Source organism: Anthonomus grandis, chromosome 8 (assembly GCF_022605725.1).
Source record: "Anthonomus grandis grandis chromosome 8, icAntGran1.3, whole genome shotgun sequence".
In the NCBI taxonomy this organism is placed as follows: Eukaryota; Metazoa; Arthropoda; class Insecta; order Coleoptera; family Curculionidae; genus Anthonomus; species Anthonomus grandis.
This window is the reverse complement of record NC_065553.1, coordinates 15,181,293-15,203,881: the sequence shown is the minus strand read 5'-3', so window position 1 is coordinate 15,203,881 and position 22,589 is coordinate 15,181,293. Positions and strand designations below refer to the sequence as shown.

General features: G+C 32.1%; 1 protein-coding gene across 7 annotated transcripts in view; it reads right to left on the bottom strand.

The window, feature by feature from the left end:
* Positions 1-22,589, bottom strand: part of LOC126739256 (triple functional domain protein) — a 288,570-nt gene that overhangs the window by 85,906 nt on the left and 180,075 nt on the right. For all 7 annotated transcript variants that reach the window (XM_050444845.1, XM_050444840.1, XM_050444841.1 and 4 more), the window contains one exon: positions 5,166-5,439. In XM_050444845.1, coding sequence (XP_050300802.1) covers positions 5,166-5,439 — 274 coding nt within the window. The remainder of the gene's footprint in view (positions 1-5,165; positions 5,440-22,589) is intronic.

Genomic DNA, 22,589 nt, shown 5'->3' with positions numbered 1-22,589 from the left:
GTTTGGAATAGGACAATATCAAACTGACATCAACAAATTGATTATATGTTAGTTAACAAGAGACCCAGAAACTTCTTTAATTGAGTTAAAACTGACCCTGAAGCGAGTATTGAATCAGATCATATAACTCTAGTAGAAATTATAAGAGTGAAACTGAAGAAAGTTAACGAGAAAATGATTTCTCAATATGTACCGGTTTTTCAACAACCTCTAATAAAACAAAAATCAAGCGAATATGTTAACGTAAAGGTAAAAAATTAAAAGAGGTGAATCACATGCAGACGGAGATTAAGAAATTCACCAAGATAATAGATTCAAGAAAGAAAGAAGTTTTAAAACCAGAAAAGAAAAGCAAAAATAAATCTTGGGTGACCAGTGAAATTTTAAAAATAATGGAGCAGAAAAGAACACAAAAAAGTAATGAAAAAGAGTACAAAACAATCCATGCGCAAAGAGGCTGAACTTCTGAAGCTGTTGGATGATAAAGCAATAGCCTGCATTCCGAAGATCTTCAACAGAATATATAACTCTGGAGATATCCCACAAAAATGACTGTAATCAGAATTTATAGCGTTATCCAAAAAACCTGGAGCAAAAATGTGTGAGGAATATTGGGCTATCAGTCTAATGAGTCTAATTGTTGCTTAAAATCATTCACAGAAAAATGTACAACAAATGCGAACATCAGATATCCGAAAACCAATGTGATTTTATAAATGTAGTCGGAACTAGAGAGGCTCTTTGGATTTCAAGTCCTAATTCAAGGAGGCAGAGACGACAACTGTGATTCATAATCAATTATGAAGAAGCATTTGATGCCGTTCAACATCATAAAATTATTAATGTCCTGGAGGTCGGCTTATACGATAAAGACTAGATTAATTTCAAATCTCTACTGGGATCAGACTGGGATATTAGGGTGTCCTCTCGCCTTTGAAATTCAACTTATATTCCAAAAAAAATTTCAACGAAACCCTTAACGGAGCAGAAGAAGATATCCTTGTGAACAGAGTCAGATTGAATAATATTCGATACGCCGACGATATCATGGTGACAGCGGATATCGTTCAGTGCAGAGAACAATATAGTCTTAATATCAATGTAAAGAATACAAAAAATAATTCTTAGCAAAAGAGATATAAATGGAGATTATCTATATGTCGACAGATTAAGCGTGTTCAATATTATTATCTTGGAACCATTATAAATGAACAATTAGAACGATGCACAAGAAATAAAATGTATAGGAAAATCAGGGACAATATTTCACAAAATGAGTGCCATCTTTAAAAGGCACAACATATATCTATCTACAAACGAAAATAAAGCATTTAAGATGCTATACCTTTTTGGTTTCATTGCAAGGCGGAGAATCCTGGACACTCACAGAAGCCACCACTAAAAATCTGGAAGAATTTGTGATGTTGCTCTTTGTCTTACTCTTGTTTCGTAATTGTAAAACTATATTTTAATACTGACAGCACACTTTGATCGAAAACTCAGGTGTTTTTTAAATAATTGGACATTTTGCTGACTTCTGCATAGTTCTCTACTTTCTATCTCGATGTATTCATTTTTTAAAATCAGAATTCATCTATTAATCAATAAATGTTTTAAATGAAGTAATTGTTTTAAGATCTAAAATAAGCTTTAAAAATTCTCTGAAAAACATGATAAAATGATGCTCTTCGTATCAGGTTACTTTATCACGTGAAGACACAAGGTGAGTCAGGGCGATTCAGGCGGTGATAGAAAACTGAAATGCATTTGAAATAAAGAAAACTAAAAATTATATTTTTTCCTATTCTCAGACATATTTACAACCCATATCAGATGTTACAAATGGACTAGTATTACCATTACGACTACTATTATGATGCACTTAAAATTAAGAATTTCAAGATAATTGAACAATCAAATGAAAATTGAAATGAATCCAAAAAAAGTAAAATTTTTCTCTATTATCAGGCATTATAATCCATCTCGAAAAATTCATCCATTATCCCAGAGATGCTGGTCATACACTTTTATAAAAGTTAAAAATATAATTGTGATGCTGTAGATTTTGTGTTTTTACCTTTTATAAAAGATTGTAATCCATGTTCAATTAGAAGTATCACTAAGAATCACAATAAAATTATGCTTATCCTATAAAGGGATACGAATTACGTAAGGAAATAGTAATTTTAAGACAATAATATAATCAACAAATAAGTTAAAAATTTGGATTTTTTTTTTACTATTTTGTCTAAATATACCGAAGATATTATCTTTTTATATAAATGTTCTCCCTATTTACATAATGCCCAAGTATCCGGGTTGATATTAAGAGTTAACCATATAATTATGTGATATTATTTAAGAAATCACAACACTTGAAACATAAAATATATTGTTTTATCAAGGCTACGCTAACTGCCCTATAATATCACGAGTCGCTGGTCAGCCGACACATTTACTTTAATGTTTCATTTATTGATTGCATGGATAAAATTTATTGTTTGCTACCCGATAATGGCCTTTCCAGTATTAATAAAATAGCTTGAAAACATATTGATTAGAAAGTTTATTTACTAATAAAATATAAATAAGAAGCATATTACTAAATAGGGCAGCGTACTTTTTTTAAGGACAAATATTTCACCTTCTTTGACTTTCCATTATGATTGAAATAATCAAATGAAACTTAATTCTCATAAAGAGCTAGCTCTAATTTTATCCTCAGAAACGATAAAGTATTCAGTATTTGAACGCTACATTTATTCAGCTAAATAAGCTTAAATAAAAGCTCTTGGATAGGCAATTGAGCATAAACAATGACGATTAAGATAGCCAAACAGAGACGAGATTCACTTTTAATCCCCTCACGTCTCTACAGCATCCGACGGCACACGGATCGATAGGTATGAGGCCTTCGAATTTAACGTGGATCAGGTTTGCCCTTGACCCGATATGTCTCTTCTAATATGGCTTTAGTTACAAATTATGTCAATAAATGTTTAAAATATATGATAAATATAAAAAGAAAAAACATAAATGTCGATAAGGCGAAGTTTACTTACTAGATATTCCCTTAAAGTTTAGTACTAGAGGCAGAGAAAAATAAAGGCATGTGTTAAACCGTCAAATGTATCAAAAGAGAACAACACAAAGTCTCGATCTCAAAGAATTTGTTGAGATCGAGACTTTGTGTTGTTTTCTTTTGATTAATTTAATGGACTAGTAGATATTATGTATACAAATTTTCCTAAGGCGTTCGACAGGGTCAACCACGACAAAAAATTTTCAAATTGTTTGGGTTATCTCATCAGTTGCAAGCTTTATTTTTTTTTTTAAACATCTTTATGTTGTATACAAAGGATATGTGCCACAGGGATCTAATCTGATCGCTACTATTTTTATACCTTAGCGGGCGATGTTAAATTGTATCAACAAATAAACAGCATTTGAACTTGTTCAGAATAACCTGGCTGCTGCATTACCTAGACGAAAGACAATAAATAATGTTTTAATTTTCATAAACGTTTTGCTGCAAAATTTACAAGACAATAAGTTTAAAATATGAAAAGGAAATTAATGATTTATGCTAACTTTGATGCCCACATTAATAAAGCATTCGAAGTTTGAGAAGTTAAATTTACCATTGTAAAAACCATGAAACCAAAATACTAGTATGTTGGAGAAATTGAGGAGAATATTTAGATTTTTACAAAAGCCATAGTATAACGTCCTATTAGGCAAATTTAATTTTAGAAGAGTTTACTTTCAGAAGAATTAGGGCTTTCTTGCTTAATCATAAAATCGTTCATAATGTGGAAGATTGTTCTGAAATTTATTTTTAAAAGGTTACCCTTATGTCAAAAGAGATAATAAATTTCCAAGATTTTAGAATGTCCTGGTTCATATTAACATATTTCATATAACAAAATATTTTTAACATAACACAGATTATTTGGATCTTCCTTAAAGTTTAGTTTTTCGGTAATATTTGCTTACCTATTACCTGATAGATGATATCTGAAAGGAAATTCGTCAGAGGTTCTTGACATGACTTCTGGTGTACCTCAAGGTAGCATTTTTGGAACTTTGTTCTATACTTTATGTAACTCACAACTAACAGAAAACGAATCTTTACTGCAAACACCACTGCTATCTAGATGACCCCCAGTTGTATTTTCCATTTAAAAACACTGATGTGAATCAAGCTAATTATGAAGAATTTATTAATGAATACCTTAATAGGCTATACCAGAAAACTGTTAAAAGTTTAAAAAATTCTACAAAAAATTTTGGAATTAAATTGGTTACAAGCTTAAGTACAAAGAGCACATTAGTCGTAAGTTGAAACATGGAGATTCTGAGAGACATTTTTTAAACCAGGATATTAGGAAAATTCTATGCGCCAGTTTAGTATTATCACCTTTAAATTATTGTGACAGGGTTTACAGACCTTGTCTGAAAAATTCACTCATACAGAACTCAACAGCTTTTAAATTTGTGTTTGAGGCTTATATTTGGCATTTATGTAGTCGGCATCGATTAAATATGTACAAAAGGAGAGTCCTCTCTTCAATATAAGTCTCCATCATACTTATATCTAAGAATCATTTAAGTTTCTTAATCATTAAGTTTTTTTAATCATTACGAAAGAATTATATAAGAAATCTTTTGTATACTAAATTGCGCATTTCATCTATAAATTAAAAATTATGGATTTTGCTGTTTCCGAAAAAAGCTTTAAACGAAAAACCAGCCTGCTTCTAAACAATGTATAATATTTATTACCCATATTGATTTTTAAAATGTTTAAACTCATAAATCTTAAAATTTTATACCCGACCCTTTTCATCCTTACTAATTTATCCCTAACCATCTTGTAATTTGCCATTTTAGGAATTATATGTAGTTTGTGTATATAATAATTTTTATTGCTTTTTTAATTTTTAAAATATATTCTACATTTAGAGGCCTTAATAGAATTTGGGAAACTGTGTTCACTCCTCCTGGAAGTCTGACTCCAAGGCCTATTAGCTGCCATACTAAGTATGTAAGTTTGTTTTTATGTCTGTATACTGTTAAATAAGTCAACAAGTTAAATTAAAAGAATTGACTGTGGTTAAGATGACAATCGAGCAGATGCACCAAAAAAAAAATCATTAACTTACCCTGAATATCTTGGTCGCAGGGTTGGGGCAACCGTCTAGAAGGAGATCCTCTGGTCTGTGGAGGTTGTTTCAGCACCACCAGAGGTACCAACCCTTCGGGAACAGGCTCTTGATGTCCTTCCGACCCTCTAGTCGGCATGCGCACAAGACAGTACTCTGGTTTGGCTTGACATACCTCCACCACCTCGACTTGTTGACCCTTGGAGACAGTCAGCTCTTGAGGATTCGTCGCGGTGAAGTCCGAGACCACCCAGGTCATTTCTAGGACTCCAGTCTGGAAAAAGTTTGAAAATTTAATACAATATATGCACAATTTTGCTATAGAAAAGTTTTTTTTCCAATATACCTTAATACTATAATCAGAAACATAAAACAAAAAATGTATTAATTAAAAAAAAATGGACACAGCAAAACAAGAAAAAAAAAGTGAAAAAACATTGTAGTAGAATAAAGATAATACACAGTGGCCTTTATAATAGCATTAATCTTAGGGTGTATAGGTTTCATATATATGTAGAGTGATATTCTTTGTAACAAAATTTAACATCTTCAACTTTGTAAGGTGTTTACCTGTTCAATAGAATTTGGTCTGATCTTGGTGGACTTAAAATATTAGTGGTTTTAAATTTGAACTAATTTTTTTTATTTATTTGTTTTTTCCTACTTTCTTATACAGAGACAAGCTGGCCAGTTGGTTTAACCAGTGCCAAAAAAGAAAGAAAGAAAAAAAACTATAATCAGAGTTGGGCAGTAGTAGTTAACTATAAAACTGAAAGGAAGCGTTAATTTACACAACACAAATTCTCGTTGTTCCAACTTCATTTAATACTTAATAAGTCCTTGAACTTGAACAAATTTCCATCTATCTAGAACAATTATTTTCTAAAGCAAATTTTCAACAGTAATAAGAATAATGTGTCACATTCCAGAGCGGCACACAGTCAGATATTCCAAAAATGTTGAACTGGTGAGTAAGAAATTAGCTTGGGATTAGAGAATCAATAAAGAACAAACAATCTTTCAGTATTATTGTAATATTACTATTGATGTTAACTCTAAAAATTAAAAATCAGAAGTCCTTTTTTTTAATTTAAAATTTAATAAGGTTATAATAGGTTTAAAAAAGTGTAAATATAAAAGTACCTAAACCAGGAAAAGTTAATATTCTAGTTATAGTAATCATACTCGACTACTTGAATCAAGGTTACTGACGGAGAAATGAAAATATAAAGATTTTATCTCGTTCGCCATTCTATCAGGATTCGCCTCAATCGCGAGCATAAAAAACTAGATTTTAGAACTGCCGAAAATAGCCAGGGCAATATATTTTCTTTTATGGCCCATTATTGGATCGTTTTCGCTTCAAATTGACTCTTTCGTTTATTATGTTAGGTGGCTAAAATGTTTTCATTTCGAGCCTTTAATAGTCCGTTATCATGTAACTATATCAGGCGTAATGCGGGGTATTTTTCTTTTTATTTTTCAGTAACTAACGTATATCTAATCAGCAAACCGTAAAATTACAGCATAAAAACATAGCGCAGTGTGTTATTATCGATTGCCTGCGTAAGTTATATTAATAAAGCAGCCTTTTTTTAACCCCGAGAGGCCCTCGGGAATGGCGTGGGGCGAGTTTCATACGAAAAGTAATTACTAAAACTTGTCGTTTACAGTCCCACTAATAAATAAGGTTAATAATGCTTTTTTAATTAAAGCTTGCTTGGTTGATCGGAGTGGTTTTGGATGCGGTGCAAATTATATGAGTTTTTTTGTATACAAAAGATTCTAGCAGGTCAGAATCATAATAGATAATCATGTCCAGTGGGCTCTCAAACGAAATCGAATCGCCCATCCCGTAATAATTATCTCCAAGAAATCTCATTTACGAATTTTTAACGCCCTGCTCCCGTTATTGAAGTATCAAAATTTAATTATTTAAAAAAAATGAAGCTTCTAAATGGACAAATTAGTTTCTAGATTGGTTTTATCTTAAAAATGATCTTGCCTCATATGCCACACAATTTTTTTTAGATATTTAAAGAATGTACTCAGTTTTTTTTAACATGAATTTGACATGTATCCCCCCGCCCCCGATAAAACGGTATCTGAAGTATACTAAAAATATTAATAAAGACTGAGGAAGAAATCGATTTGGCATGAGTTGGGTGTTAAACTAGTTATTCCCTGATAGTGACAATAGATATTACATAAAGGCCAAGAATTTCAAATTGTAAATTATATCTTAAATAGAATTTAAGTTAGAATAGTTTGAGTTAATTATTTCAGTTTTCCGGTATTAGTTATAAGGTTATTATTATATGCGATGACACATTTAATTGTAGATCTATGTAATATAAGAAAGAGGTCAGTATCTGAACATAAACGTCGTGCACCAACATATGCAAATGAAAGACCTGCCACTGCAAAACAGACTCGCCTTCTTCATTAAAAGCGATATATTTTGCCAACCTGAAGAAGCTATGAAACCTATGGTTTTGATGTTATGTGGTTCAAAATAACAACCGAAACTCAGAGACTCTACAGACCACCCAACGATATACACTACATAACGCCTTTCACCAACCTTGCTGATAAAATCCACGATCTGCAAGCAAATCACGTAAATTTTGGCATCCAACTGTAGATATTTAAAACAGTCCCTCTATTCGTTTCCTTGGAATGATGTCTGTTTTAGAACCAATGATCATTCATCAGCGTATACGAGCGAAATTTCAAAGGTGATTTTGGTAGGTAAGGAGGCTTATACTCTGAACACATTGAAAAGCTCTTCAGATAGGAAACCCTGCTTATCGCAAATATCGCCAAGACCAATATCGTGTGTGTTGCCTTGAGAAATGCGTGCAAGCAGACGATCGAGGCTTATAGAATGAAAGAATTAAGAACAGACCTTTCAATTTCGCAAATGGATCAATATCGTTCTGGTCTGTAGCAAATGCAGTTGATCAGATGTTCGCATCAAACTCTGCCGTAGAATTAAAAGGGAAAACACCAATGACTTTATGAAACAAACGCATCTTCGATACCAGAGATAAACTTCCGTCACGGAGATCTTAAAAAAGTTCTCAAAGCTTAAACACTAAGGCCATCAAATCAATTACCAAAGGAAGAACAAAGATGGTGCCCATACAGTCCGATTGCTTTAGTCTCGGCATTTGCTAAGCTAATGGAGAAACTTCTAAATCAGCAAATTTTGAAATACCTGGAGGCCACCAACATCATCACAACAGCGACCCTCAGTATGGTTTTCGAAAGCACACACTGGTCTAAAGTAGGATCTTTCAAGCAAATACAAACAATTCCAAGTTTCCTTTTAAGTTCTTAAATAGGACCATTGGAAGAGTAGAACAGTTGCTCAGAAAGCAAGGTAGGATACCTTGATTTCTACTGATAAATTTAAAACTATTCATGATAAAGTTGAGGAAGTAAAAAAACTTCGCACCAACTGGCGATTATTTGAGGTACAAGATTTCCCAGGTAAAAAAGGAATTTCCAACGTAAAAAAATAATACATAATTTGGAAATGTAACGAATATAAAGATTTGTCAAAGAATTACAGATTCGTTATTGGTCAGAAAAAATTTGAAACACTTTTCAAACCTAAAAGAGTAAACCAGGAACTCTTTCATCGAATTAACTTGGAATTGAAGAACAAAAGAAAAAGCATGTAGCCCAGCAATTCAGCAGTAAATAGGGGGATGCCTAGAGGTTGCAGTGGTGGAACTCTTTTAAATGTAGATGCATTTCAGCAAAATAATGAGGAAACTACATACGATTGCCTTGAGAAGAAGCAGTCTATTTTTATATAGTTAAAATAAAGACTGTTTGTCAGCATAAAACCGCGCCTTTCTGTTTTTTATTTTTCTTATTTTAAATATGAGTTATTTTTGAGTAATATTTCTTGACTTGGTATCTTTTTTCACTGAGAAATATTTTAATAACATTACTATTTTTCTGTCCAGAGAAGCAGAAAAGTCCTTTAAAGCGAAACCGATAAATCTTTTTTTTTTTTCATTTAAAAAACAATTTTTAAATATTTTTTACACTTTACATTCTCATTTGATTTCTGAATAATATCAATACAAATACTTAAAAGTTGAAATTCTGCAAGTCTGCAAAAGTTTGGCCTTTTTCTCAAAATCAGAAAAAGAAATAAAGGAACAGAAATGTAAATATTTCTTTGTTTTTACTTATTCTCAACGACGTGATGGACGTTATGTAGTTTACCTTCCTTTTAAACAACCATGCCCTGATTTAGGAGATACCTACCCGACGTTTGAAAAACCGATTACATAAAAATCCACTTCTTTGCAACATGTAAAATTTTATGCAGGATTAGTTGAACCAAAACCACATGATACCTTGTACTTCGTCTGACAACCTTTCATGTTATATTCCTCACCATTGTGTTGTCAATAATAACAGTGGGACTTCTAAAATTAGAGTTGTATTTTATGGATCTTCTAAAAGCTCTAATAATTTTAGTTTAAATGATGTTTTATTGCCAGGTCCAAAACTACAGAATGATATTGTTACCATTTTGCTAACATTAAAATTTTTTCACATTGCATTTAGTCCTACCGATATTCGCCAAATCTATGTAAATATTGGCATCCATGAACAGGATTTCAAATACCGGTTTGAGTGTCTTATGAATGTAAAATGCATATAATTTATTCAGAATTTTTTGTTTAACCTATTCGTCAAAAAAAAGAAAACCGCATTTTTTAAGAAATTGCCAAAAAAGTTAATATTTTTCTTATATTAATATAGTTTTCTACTTTCAATAACACATATTAATATTTTAATATCTATAAGTCTTTAAAAATGTTTTGTATAACCATAAATCATAGCCAAGTAAATATTGATCGCGGTTTTTTTATAAAAATTCACTTACTCTCCTAAAGTTTCTTACTCATTAAGTTAAACAAACTAAAGATTCCTCTTTCGCAAAAACTGGAAAACAACATAAATAAATTGGTATTTACTTCGCGCGAAGTAATTTAAATGCAAACTAAAAAGTTTGTAAACGCAAACAAATTTAAGTCGTTCAGAAGAGAGTTTCCGATATGAGGCCAGACTCCAGGCGTCGAATAAAACTATTCCCCAGACATTATATGATTTATTAAGCTATAACTTCGACTTATTTAGATTTTATGACTTTTATTAGTTTATAAGAAAAAATCTAATGCTGGTGACTCAACGGGTTAAGAAAATCCTATATTGGGGATTTTTAGGTTTTAGGGATTATCAAAAAAAAACCAAAACCTACTTGAAAGATCTAACCTGGATAAGTAAAATGACACAAGAAAATTCCAGGAGTATTGATCTTCGATATCTTAATAGTAAATAGAATTGGTCTGAAAAGAAAGGTCAGAAAGGTCTGAAAGGTCTTCCATACAATATCATGTGTAACTAAACAGTTTCCGTTTGCAATGAATACTATTTTTAGGTATCCAATTTAAAAACTAAATACTTTTAATGCACAAACGTAAAACGTACATTCATAAAGTATTTGGCAGGGAATTATCTCTTTGATCTTATATTTTAAATACTGTTCGTAATTCTCTGTTTGTGTTACGGTTGGTTATTGTGTGATTATTTTTTGACGGTTTATTTATTTGAATATTGCCGAATAATTTGGTACTTAGATCATATTTTTTTGCAAATAGTGTGTAATGTATTAGACAGTCGAGGCTTATCAAACTAGAAACATCGAAATAAAAGTGAATTTCTTAACATTTTTACTATTTGAAAATAGTAGATTTTGATTGTTTATTAAATCTTGTTTATAATTGTTCTATAGGGAAAACTGTGAGATTAAAAGACTTAAAAATAATAATACCATTACTATTGAATAACTTTCATATTTTTACTTATTTGGCAAAATGAACACCAATAATGAGACATACTAAGCTTGTTAGACAATAATGCAGTTTATTTGCTATTGATTATTTCTCTAGTGAATCTAAAATCACTCACAATAAATACGTCTCCAGTTTGATAAGAATAAGAAAACCTTTTTTCTGGTTACAGATCTAACCTCAAAAGCCACTGGATAGATAAGTATGTTAACGCATATAGAGCAAATCAAAAAAAGAATATAAAATGAACTTTCAAGACAAAATTATTAAACATATTAAGAACATATAATACATTCAAAATGATAAAGAAAACAATTTTCTATTGGTTATGGGTCGATAATCCTTAAAAAACCCCGATGATATAAATACTTATGGCATCCATGCCAGCAAAAAAAAAATTTTTTTATTGATTTAAGATCAGCGAATGCGATAAAATCAAGGCCAAAATAAATAAGCTAAAGCATCCGGGTTGATAAATTTTGAAGTTTTTATATATTTTTCTCTAGGTTCTGCCTATAAAGCTATAAGTCTATATATTCCAAATAATAATTGAAATATATATACTATTGTAATGTTCGGGAAAAATGAGTTTTGATAGTTTACTCTACAGATTTGCACTTATATATAGAAAGGAGTTCCGATATAACGATGTTCTACGCATCTGCAGATCCACTGTATATTCATGAGTCTGCCTGTCGAGTAGTTCTTTCATATATAGCTCCGGGTGGAATGATGGTTCGGAAGAGCATTTACCTTGATGGTATCAATAGAAAGAGTCAGGTCCGCCACTATACACCTTCTATGCACTAAACTGTCCAAGATTCTAGTTATTTCTGGAAATCCTGTAAGACGTATGACCCTCTTCTGGATGGAATGAGGCCAAGTTCAAGGTGTGTTTGGGTAGAGAGCTCCATATATGAGAATAATGGTCAAGAGGTGGACGAATCTGAGCCTGTAAAAGCCGTTAAAAGCTGTTGCGGTGTATGTTCTGTTCGCGTAAAGATTAAAGGCTTAATGATCAATGGCTGAAGAAACATTTATTTCGGCATCTGTTTAGCCTCATTTACACATTTAGCCATCTGCGCAAACTACGCTTACTCAAGAATTGCAACAATTGCTCAAGAATCAACTACATAATCCTTTAGTGAGTCGCTTTATGCCAATCACAATGGCACTTGCGTGAGTCTATATAGTTGTAAATTATATAGTGATTTTATTGTCAGTTTTGTATAAGAATTTGTTTTCGAGTCTAAATTTAATGATCTTGCGGATCAAATTTGTGTTTTCATCGTTAATCTAATCTAACATAACTGAAACAGTGGAATCCATAAATAAATCTGAATTCTATGAGAAGGTACCTATCAGAATATATAGCCAAATAATAATTTTACTTCGCCTTATCTAAATAAAAATATAATGAAATTATTTGTGAAATGAAAGAGTCTAATAAAAAAAAACAAAAATGAAAAATTAACTACATTGGATTATCGCAGATTAAACAGATTTCAGATCCTGACCATTGGGGAGATGGAAAAACTAATACAAAAGAGGGATTATGAGACATTATAAAATATTATATTACATTGCCAGAATTATATGTTTTGAAAAAAGCTGATCAAGCACACCCTCGGCATAAAAAAAGAGCTAAGTAAAATATATTGTAATATTAGTAGACGCATTATTGACGAATATCTGAAATTACAATGTCAACAAAAAAAGACATCTGGTTACAAAGCCACTTATATCCAATCAGTTTAATAAAAGAAGTCAAGTTGATCCCATAGATATACAATCTGAGAAAGATGGAGAATTTAGTCTTATATTAAATTATCAAGATCACCTTACCAAATTTCTGTTTCTCCAAAACTTTAAATCAAAAAGAGTTGAGGAAGTGGATTATAACTTAATAGATATATTCTGCATAATTAGTGCATCATCGTTATCCTTATGAATATACTTATATTCATAGGGATAACGGTAGAGAAATTGTAAATACAGTAATCATCAATTTAGCAGATATGTGATCTGTGGAGAGAGTGAACCAAGACATTCGTGATTTCTTGGTTTCTTGGATGAGTGAAAACAATTCGACCAAATAGTCTGAATGTTTAAGATTTGTCTATATGAAAAAAACTCCGCATCAGGCCTTATTCGGGATTTCCATGATTAATGGTCTTAAAGCCTTTGATTTACCGCAAATTGTTGAAAAATTGCAGGGAGAGGAAAATATAGAGAAAGTGTTATTATCTAAGGAAGACATGGAAAAAACTCTAAGAAATACAGCAGATTCTTTTTTATTGTTGAACTCAAAAACAAAGCACATGAAAAAGCAATTGATCCTACTGAAGATACCAATCAAGAATCAACTGAACATAATGAAACTAGTTTTAAAGAAGGCGGGGACGAATGATCTAATAGTTTAAATGCAAACCTCCAACATCAAATGTATAATTTAGAAGACACCGAAGAAGGCGACACTGTCAGGTGAGTTTATCTATTTAGGCATAGATTACAATATCATATTCGACTCGATCGATTTTTAATAGCGATTCTTTATTCAATATATATTTTTTGTTTCAGAAATAGGAATGCTCAAACAAAATAGAACTGCCAGTGCACATGGATTAAAAAGGCAAGCAGATAAGTTGTTAAGCTTAAGTGCGAAAAAATTCCCTTTGGTGTCTTTTGGAGAAAATGTAATTATAAAAATTCTCGATGAAAATAGAGGACGCACCTATAAATTCTAGCTATAGTTATGTCTGAAGAAAATGGATTTTATAAATTAGGAACACCTAATGGCATTTTGGAAAAAATGTATACTAGAAAAAGCAAACAGCATGTTTGCCTTTTCCATTGCGGTCATTCCAATCGAACAAGTCAATAGTGAAACTTTTGATCTACAAAAACCTTGGCCAAGTTTTTTTGCTACAGACCACAACGATCTTGATCCATTTGACCAATTTCAATCAAAAGAAGTTTGTTGATCCTTTAATTATATTTCCCTTTGCAGGTATCGATCGTCTGCTTGCACGCATTTCTCAAGTTGACACGATTTGCAGGGCAATTACAAATCTTTTAAAACCACTAGAAAATAAATATGAAACTTCATCCAAGTTGTCCGAGGGAGAAACCAATTTTTTACTGGTGGGTGGGGGTTTACAATTGAAAAATCACTGCCGAGATAAACACTTATCGCATTAATCAAATAATATCGAAGTGTAGCCAATAAAGAAAACTATTCACTGTAACACCCTTAATATGTTATAAGCCTGTTCCTAATATTGTTCTTTTCATGATTGTTTGTTCGCAACGTACGTCTAATTAAATATTTTTTTATATTCTATTTGCATTTGTGAAGGTAAATTTTGTTTTAAAATTTGTACATAGGTAAAACTAATCTAATAAGAAAAAACATATGTTACATACTGGTTATGGGTGGATAAAGAAAACATGACTGCAGAGATAAATAAATAAGGCATCCAAGCCAATAATTAAGCCAATATTAAGAGTCAATGGATCCAATAAAATTAATAATGAAATAAATACATTAAAGCCTGCGAGTTGATAATTTTTTCTTGATTACAGATCTTTAAAAACCACTGGAGGATAAATGTGTAGGTGCATTCAGACTGATAAGGAAAACCATTTTTTTCTGGTGAATGGAGATTACAATAAGAAAAATCATTGCCAGGATAAACACTTATCACACACAGTCAAGCTGATAAAGAAAACAGTTGTTTCTACTGGTTCCAGGTCTACTAACCTTTTTACTACCTAATAAGGAAAAAGATACGTTTTTACTCGTTATCGATGAATAAATAAAAAATTGCTGATGAGATTAATAGATAAGGTATCCAAGCCAATAATTTTTGTAGTGCTTACGGCTCGATGAACGTGCTTTTTTGCATCAAACTCGAATGGGAAAAAGACATTTTTTATAAATCATTTAGTAGTTAAAGGGCGACAAATTTTAACCATTACTCTTAAGGTCCTATCGCACTCTTAAGATAGGAGATAAATATGTTATCACATACAAAGAGGAAAATTAAAAAAAAAGTTACTGGTTATGGGTAGAAAATTGAAATGTTTAACCCAAAATATATTTTACTGGTCCAAATTTAAAAAGACAAAAGGCGTTTTAACTTGTTATAGATGGATGAAGATAAAAATCTAAGATTACTAGATATGGCTCGCAAGCCAAGAATTTTGTTTATGTCGACTTGATTAATTTGTTAAACTTAAAGTCGCAAAGATAAATCCGCATTCCTATTAGACCCGATTTAGAAAAAAAAATGATTTGATATACTGTATATTTACCTTTCATTAACCTAATAACAAATACTAACCATTGCATTTTGACTAGGTTGTCTCCTAAGTAACCTGGCCTGAAAACTGGACGGTGTATCAATAGTATGTTGCCTGGATAAGGCCGGATGTTGATTTGTGACGCTGCTCTGCCGAAACCACGGCAACGAAATTTTTCTTTTCGACTTTTTGGTGGTTAAACCGCCGCTCGATTCACCCGCGTTCCCGGACATTATTAAAGCTTTTGACACGATCACAGCTCGATATTATTTATTTTGATAAATGCGTTTCGTATATACACAAGCGGTCAGTGATTGATAGTGCGATGTACGTGTAAATATTATAATGCAAAAAATCACTACTGATCTGTGCTTTTCAGGAACAATGTCGGCTCGTCTGACTCGGCCTTCTATAATGTATTTGATATCATTCGGTTCGCTAACTATATCAGTTGTATAATTTTAGCTTATCTATTCTTACTGTCTATTATTAAGCACCAAATAGAACCAAAGCTTTTGTGATCACAGAGCGGGTATTCTTTTTATTTAATATATTTCTTCTATATTCTATTATGGTGATGTGTATATTATATTACAAGACTTGGCGTGCACCGTTTAATGGTTATAATAATTTATCATAAAAGTTATTTATTTACTTAAATTATTTTTAAGCTAATGAAAGACTGGGGCAGTTGTTATACCATCCGGTTTAGAACTTCGTTTACTCGGGACGTCTGAATGCTGTTGGAGAGCGAAAAAGGTTTTTAATGCAATATTTTTTCTGGATAATAAGGAAATGTGAATTGCTTAGTCACTTAATGGGGAACTGCTGCAATAGCATCTTGTTAACTACAAAAATGCGCAACTTTAACTTAATTTATTATTCTTCCCTTCAAATAAAAAATATAATACCTGAAGATGAATTAAATCAAATAAAAATATTAAATAGGTACATCACTGAAGGACTTTAATTAAATTAACAGAGTTAAGAGGGACCGAATCCAAGACGCTGCATCTTTATAAGGAAAGATGTAAAGGCCACAGTGTGGTAGTTTTGCAACAGAAACACAGCGATAGTAAAATTGCAAAAATTCAGACAGCGGAGAAGAGCTACGATACAATAATAGTATCAGCATACTTTCCCTACGATTAACAAAGGGGAAGGAACCACCTTCCACTACAGTTGGTATACTAGCAAAGACCGGAAAACCTTTTAATAGGATGCGAAGCCAATGCACACCACACCATTTGGGATAGCACTGGAACAAATAAGCGAAGTGAATCACTATTAGATTACTAAGTAATTTATTAAGTAATCGATCTAACCCTAGGCAAGAGACGCATCTGTGACCTTGTGACAAAGTAGCATGTATTCGATCAACCCAGTTTGTCAGATCACAGGTATGTACATAAGATTCAAACTAGATTCTTACGGACACAACTACGATGATTTACAGCAATCCAAGAAGAATGAACTGGAGTCCAATACTTGACTTCAGTTGTTTAACTAGGAGAAAAAGGGAGAACTGGGAACTAGCACAAACGTTGTAAAGTAATACGAGTAGAAATCCGAGGTGACAATAGAAAAATTGTTGATGAACTCAAAATGAAGCAATCGAAAAATGAGATATAGAAAAAATGGTATAGAAAAGATAGGGTTTAATTTCTCGAAAGGATTGAACATAACTAAATTCTTCTTTTGGAAAATAACCTAAGCAAAATATCTTAACTGTTAAGTGATGATTCTGTGAAATCCCATGAAAGGTATTAGTCATTGGAATATAGCGAATGTTTGGCCGGAGATATACAAGATAAATTTGTTTAAATTCTAAAAAAAAATAATTTTTTAGGTAGAAGTAAAAAATTAAATTGATAAAAAACATAATAAAAACCTAAATAACGATAAAAATCTATCATCTATGGTATAAATAATAGTATATTCTAGTCTCCTTTTAACAGCAATGTAATTGTGTGAACTTTTAGTAATTAGGCAATTCCTATTTATACCTCTATTTAAACAACTCATGTTTAGCATTTTGTAATATTAAAAAAATTAAATTAAATTATCTCATTACTATTGTTCTTAAAATTTTAAAACTTAAAAAATGACAAAATGATAAACTACAAGAAAGCTCTTATAATTATTCTTTGACCAACATGCCTTTTAGAAAATGAAATGCTAAACAAAAGCACTTTTAAAAATCTTACATTAAATAGAAAAAATTTAGCAATAATTAAGTTTTCTCAACTGTCACAACTTATTACTCAGAAAAAATTGCAACTAAAACCTAACTATACCGTTTATAACGTATAACACGAAAGAACTTTCATCATATCCATCAGAATTCACCGAGTGGTCAAATCGAAAATCGAATAAAGAATTTCCAAGTAGGAAGTAGTAAAGATAAAGGCGAGGTCCGAGTGAGTGATCATCAGCGTTGAAGTAGAAGAGATCATTTTTTAAAGACGGCGTCTACCCGCCATCCGCATACAGAGCGACGGCGTCGAAAAAAAGAGCGTCGCGACGACGTCCCGGTTTTGCCCCGTTTCGGTGTCTGGCGACGCGGTCTGGCCTGCCGAGATGCGAGACTGCCGGCATCAGGACCATCAGCAGCAGCAGCAGCAGGACTCCCGGGGAACGATTGGGGAAGCGACGTTGTCGGATTTTTTTTCACCCTTCGGATTTTACCTGAATTAATTGGATCTGTGGGAAGACGTGGGATTTCGTTCGATTGGCATTTTGTCCCTTTTCAACCTTCTTATTCACTTTGGTGTCTTTTTATGCAGGAATTGAATTATTCTGTTGCTGAGGCGGCAGATGCTTATGATCATTAAAATTTTTTAGAGTAAGTTATTCTCCCAGATTTTTTTGACACAACTGTTCCTATATTATTGTTTTTTTTCTGATGCCGTCTTCTCATTAACGTTGTCGACCACATTTCTGAATGCGTTCATGTCTCAGGTTACATGGAAGAAATTTTCAAAATTCATTCCTGTCCACTCTTTTATATTACGAAAACAGGATTTTCTCTTTCTTCCTATTCCCTTTTTCCTCTCTATTCTTCCCTGTGTTATGTCTTGTAGCTGTTTTACGAATCCTAATAATTTTCAGTAGTTTCCTTTCACGTTCAGGGTATCCTTAGCATAACCTCGAACGATTTTAGATTTTTGACAATTTGGGCTTTTAAGGCTTCCACCCACGAACTTATAAATATACCTGGACTGCCAATTCAATGAAAAGTAAATGACCACTACTAGGGGCCCGCCATTTTGTATGATTGTGTCCTTTGAAAGTTACATATAGATAAGAATTTAAAATAGTTGAGTTAGATCTGTGATTTTTCTGGTACTTCTTTAAGAATTTCGTTAAAATTTATGAAAGAAAGTAATCTTCACCTAAAATGAGACAATTTCAATTTTTCAAACAGTCAATTTTTCGAGTTTCAATCAACTTGGAATAGATGCATGCACTTTAAAATATTTGATTTATTATTCTGATAATCTTGAATCCTATAAATCCTAATACCATGAAAATTATGATATTCATTTAATTTTTTGCTTGTATTTACTTAACAAATTCAGTTAAAAACTTTTCGTCCTATTTTTATTATTACGAGTTTTACTTTCGTTCTATGTACAGTGTTTCCATATTAATAATATAAAAATCAAAATATAGATGATTTTATGAGGCTTTGTAATTAGCAAGGGTTCATACAGTAAAATTATATTGTTGTGTCAACAACTCTATAAATTATTCAATCATAAACAACACAGAGAGACAATTCACAATAATTTGGTTTTGAGAAACTGAACCAAACATCTTTAAATAAAGATGGTGATACATTATTCACGCATTAAATAAGAAGAAAGATACATCGCCTGTTCCAGAGGATATACCCAAGCGTCGTTTACAAATCGCCAAAAACTAGGCGATCCGCTATACTCACACGTCAGCGCCGTCAACTTATTACCGTTATTTAATATATTTTTTGTTGGCAATACTGAAAATTTTCAGAGTGACCAACATCAAAAGGACACAACCACTATAAAAATGGCGGCCACAGTGGTCATTTTTGGGTATTTTGGCCATATGCTTAAGCAGTCCAGGTATATTTATTAAGTTCGTGTTCCACCCTATCCAGTAACACCAGGAGGAAAGGCAGGAAGGTGAATTTCATAATTATTTGACAAAGATTAATAACCAGCTACATTTTTAACTAAAATCATAATTCTAGAGATAAAACTAAACCATATTAGTAAGACAAAATGTTCACCAGGTCAATATATTTTTTTAAATTGTTTTTGTTTAACTTTTTATCAATTTGGGTTATTGTTGATCACCACCATTGCTCTTTTCCTGTACAGATAGTCCAGAGCAGTAATGATATTCCAACATTTTCAGATTATCTTTGATTGCTTGTCATATAAACACAACTGTACGACTGTCTGAGGGGTTCCATTCCAAAACTCGCCTTATCATTTCTTTGGAGGGAATGAGATAGTTATATATATTGCATCTGTTAATAACCCTTTATATCTTAAACGAATTAAAACAAACCAGAACTCGCCTTATACTCTAATAAAAGCATGGGACAAATTTCAAAAGTCGCCTTGTCCATGCGACCAATAGGAACGCAGAGTTTTAATTACATGCTCCAGTGACTGAGTTTTACGGCATTTCAAAAACATAACACTAAGCGAACAATAAAATGTCGTCATTCAACATGTTTAATGCTTACAATGCAAGACATTAAGAAATATTATAATTTATTTTATAACTTAAAAACAAAGACTGAACAAGACAATTTTCTCCTGAAATTCATATCTTCATTGAAGGTTTCATCAAGAGCAAGAGCAAAATAAGCTGATTCTTCCAGAAAGTCGATCGCGATCAAATAATAAAATGGTGATCTAGGAGAATCAAAGTCAATTTAAATATATAAGGAAAACAAGTTAATCAAATAGAAGTGGCTTAAATTAACAAAGGAGTGGCAGTTAACGAGAAGAAATCCTTTCATCTCGACGACACCTGGGAAGAGGAAATGGCACGCGATTTTATTATTTATTATTTAATTGACTTAGGAGGTATTGGGAGAATAGATGAAGGAACAGACTGAAGTCAATGAGTTTTGTAAAGGAGGAATGGATGGAGATATATCAGGTTTGTTAAACTCTAATCCCTTAGTTATAACCTGTATTTTTTTCAAAATGGTGAAAAGGCTTTAAATGCCGTATTTTCTCATCCCATAACTTGTCTTATCTATGCAGTCATGCCAAAATTTGTCTTGTCAATTTTATTTTATGAAATTTTGTCGAAATGAAATTAAGGGGATATAAGTAACTGCTAAAATTGCAACCGTAATTATTAGAGCAATTCTATAGATACCTACAGCAATTGCTTGCACTCATATTCATAGCTCTAATAAAATGTTTTTTGCCAATTGTGAAGTTTGACGCAATGTGTATAAGGCAAGCTTTGAAATGAAAGCCCTCCCGTGAAACCTTGAAAAGGTTTCTTAGGACACACCATATCAGACCGACATTTAATAAATGAAGAGATGTTGGTAAAAAAACTAATAAATTTAGGCTCAATTATTCGTATTTCTAAAGATTCCATTAATTATTTATATGCTAAAATAGATTTTCCAGTTCATAAGGGAATTCCAGGATAACCGGCAACAACGAAAACAGGATTACGTCGTCGTATAGACGCAGGACTCCGCAGAGCACCGGTGACAGGTCCGGTATGTATGTGCAACTTCGCCTGATGCCGACGCATCCAAGGAGGAGTGAGGAGGAAAAGCCGCAAAGCCCCTACGGATCATCCCGAATTCAGGATATGAAGGCGAGGCTGCTGCTGCTGCCTCTGCAGATGAATGCCATTTTCCGAATATGTATGAAGGCATGAGCGAAATGCATGTTGGTAATGGGTCAGATATTATTGAGTTGCGGTTCGACTGGCACACTTGGGAATTTGAATATGCGGTTGTTGGAAGGACCGGTAATTAAGGATTTGGGTTACGAATAGGTCGGGCTATTAAGTTGTTTAAGTTAAGAGAAATTTGGGTGGGCGAAAATATGTTTTTGACAATTGCAGCAAATTGATTTCGAATGCTCAATGGTTATAATTATTCTCAATGGTTAATTTGAGACAGATTGAGGAAGTTGAAGTAGATCTACTAGAATCGGAGAAAATTGAAAAAAACTGTAAAACATAAATATCGAATTATCAAGAGCTCTATGGAAAAATGTCAATTTTTTATTTTTCTATCCTGCACTACTTCAGAGTACCTTTAAAAAAGGTTATTACCGATTTGACTCTAAAATGAACGGAAAACCTATTTCTTTGCATTTTTCGATTTTCGAACAAAATCCGGGGTGAATATGTATAATTTTTTTTTTAATTTCAAAAAACGCGAAAGTGACAGAAAGTATTAAACGATGTATCCAAAAATAAAAGAAGAAAAAAATACCTGAATTTTAAATGAATTTGTACCTTTTTTTAAATTTATTTACAGCATGATAAATTAATATAATAAAGCAATTAAAAGATCATTTTAAAATGTGAAAATAGGATGTTCCTGTTTATAAAATTATCAGTGCACTGAACCTACACTTATAGGGCATATTAATCAATTTATTTATTATTAATATTGTTATTATTATCATTATTCATATTTTTAAGGCATTCAAAACGATTTTATGCCACCCATTTTTTAAAAATAAAACGTCAATCATGTTCTTACAGATTTTTTATTCTTTTGGAAATAATTGAAGTGCCTTAACGTCATTCTTGCATCTGAAAATATGATGTATATATGTTGAAAAAAATCGATATTTTTCTTACATAACAATTGGTATTTCAATATAATTCGAAGAGTCACAAGTCAAAGAAACATGTTCATACTAGTTTCAGACCGGATTCATCGTATGAATGATGCTTAAATAAAGGATAAACTGAACAAATATAGAAAAATATTTGCTTTATATGATATGAAGGTTTTATTTTTTATATTACGGCATTAAAAGTGCACTTTCTTCGCTCTACCACAATCTTCATATTGAATCCAAACTATATGTCAACGGGGCTATAGATATCCTATTTTTCCAACATACGATCGATCTTCGACGCGTACAAATCGGCCGGCAACTTCAAAGTAGCAAAAATTTTCCGGCGCATTTGCGTATACACAAAAGCGATTGCTTTTCCAGCTGAAAAAACCGCCTGACGGATCGAC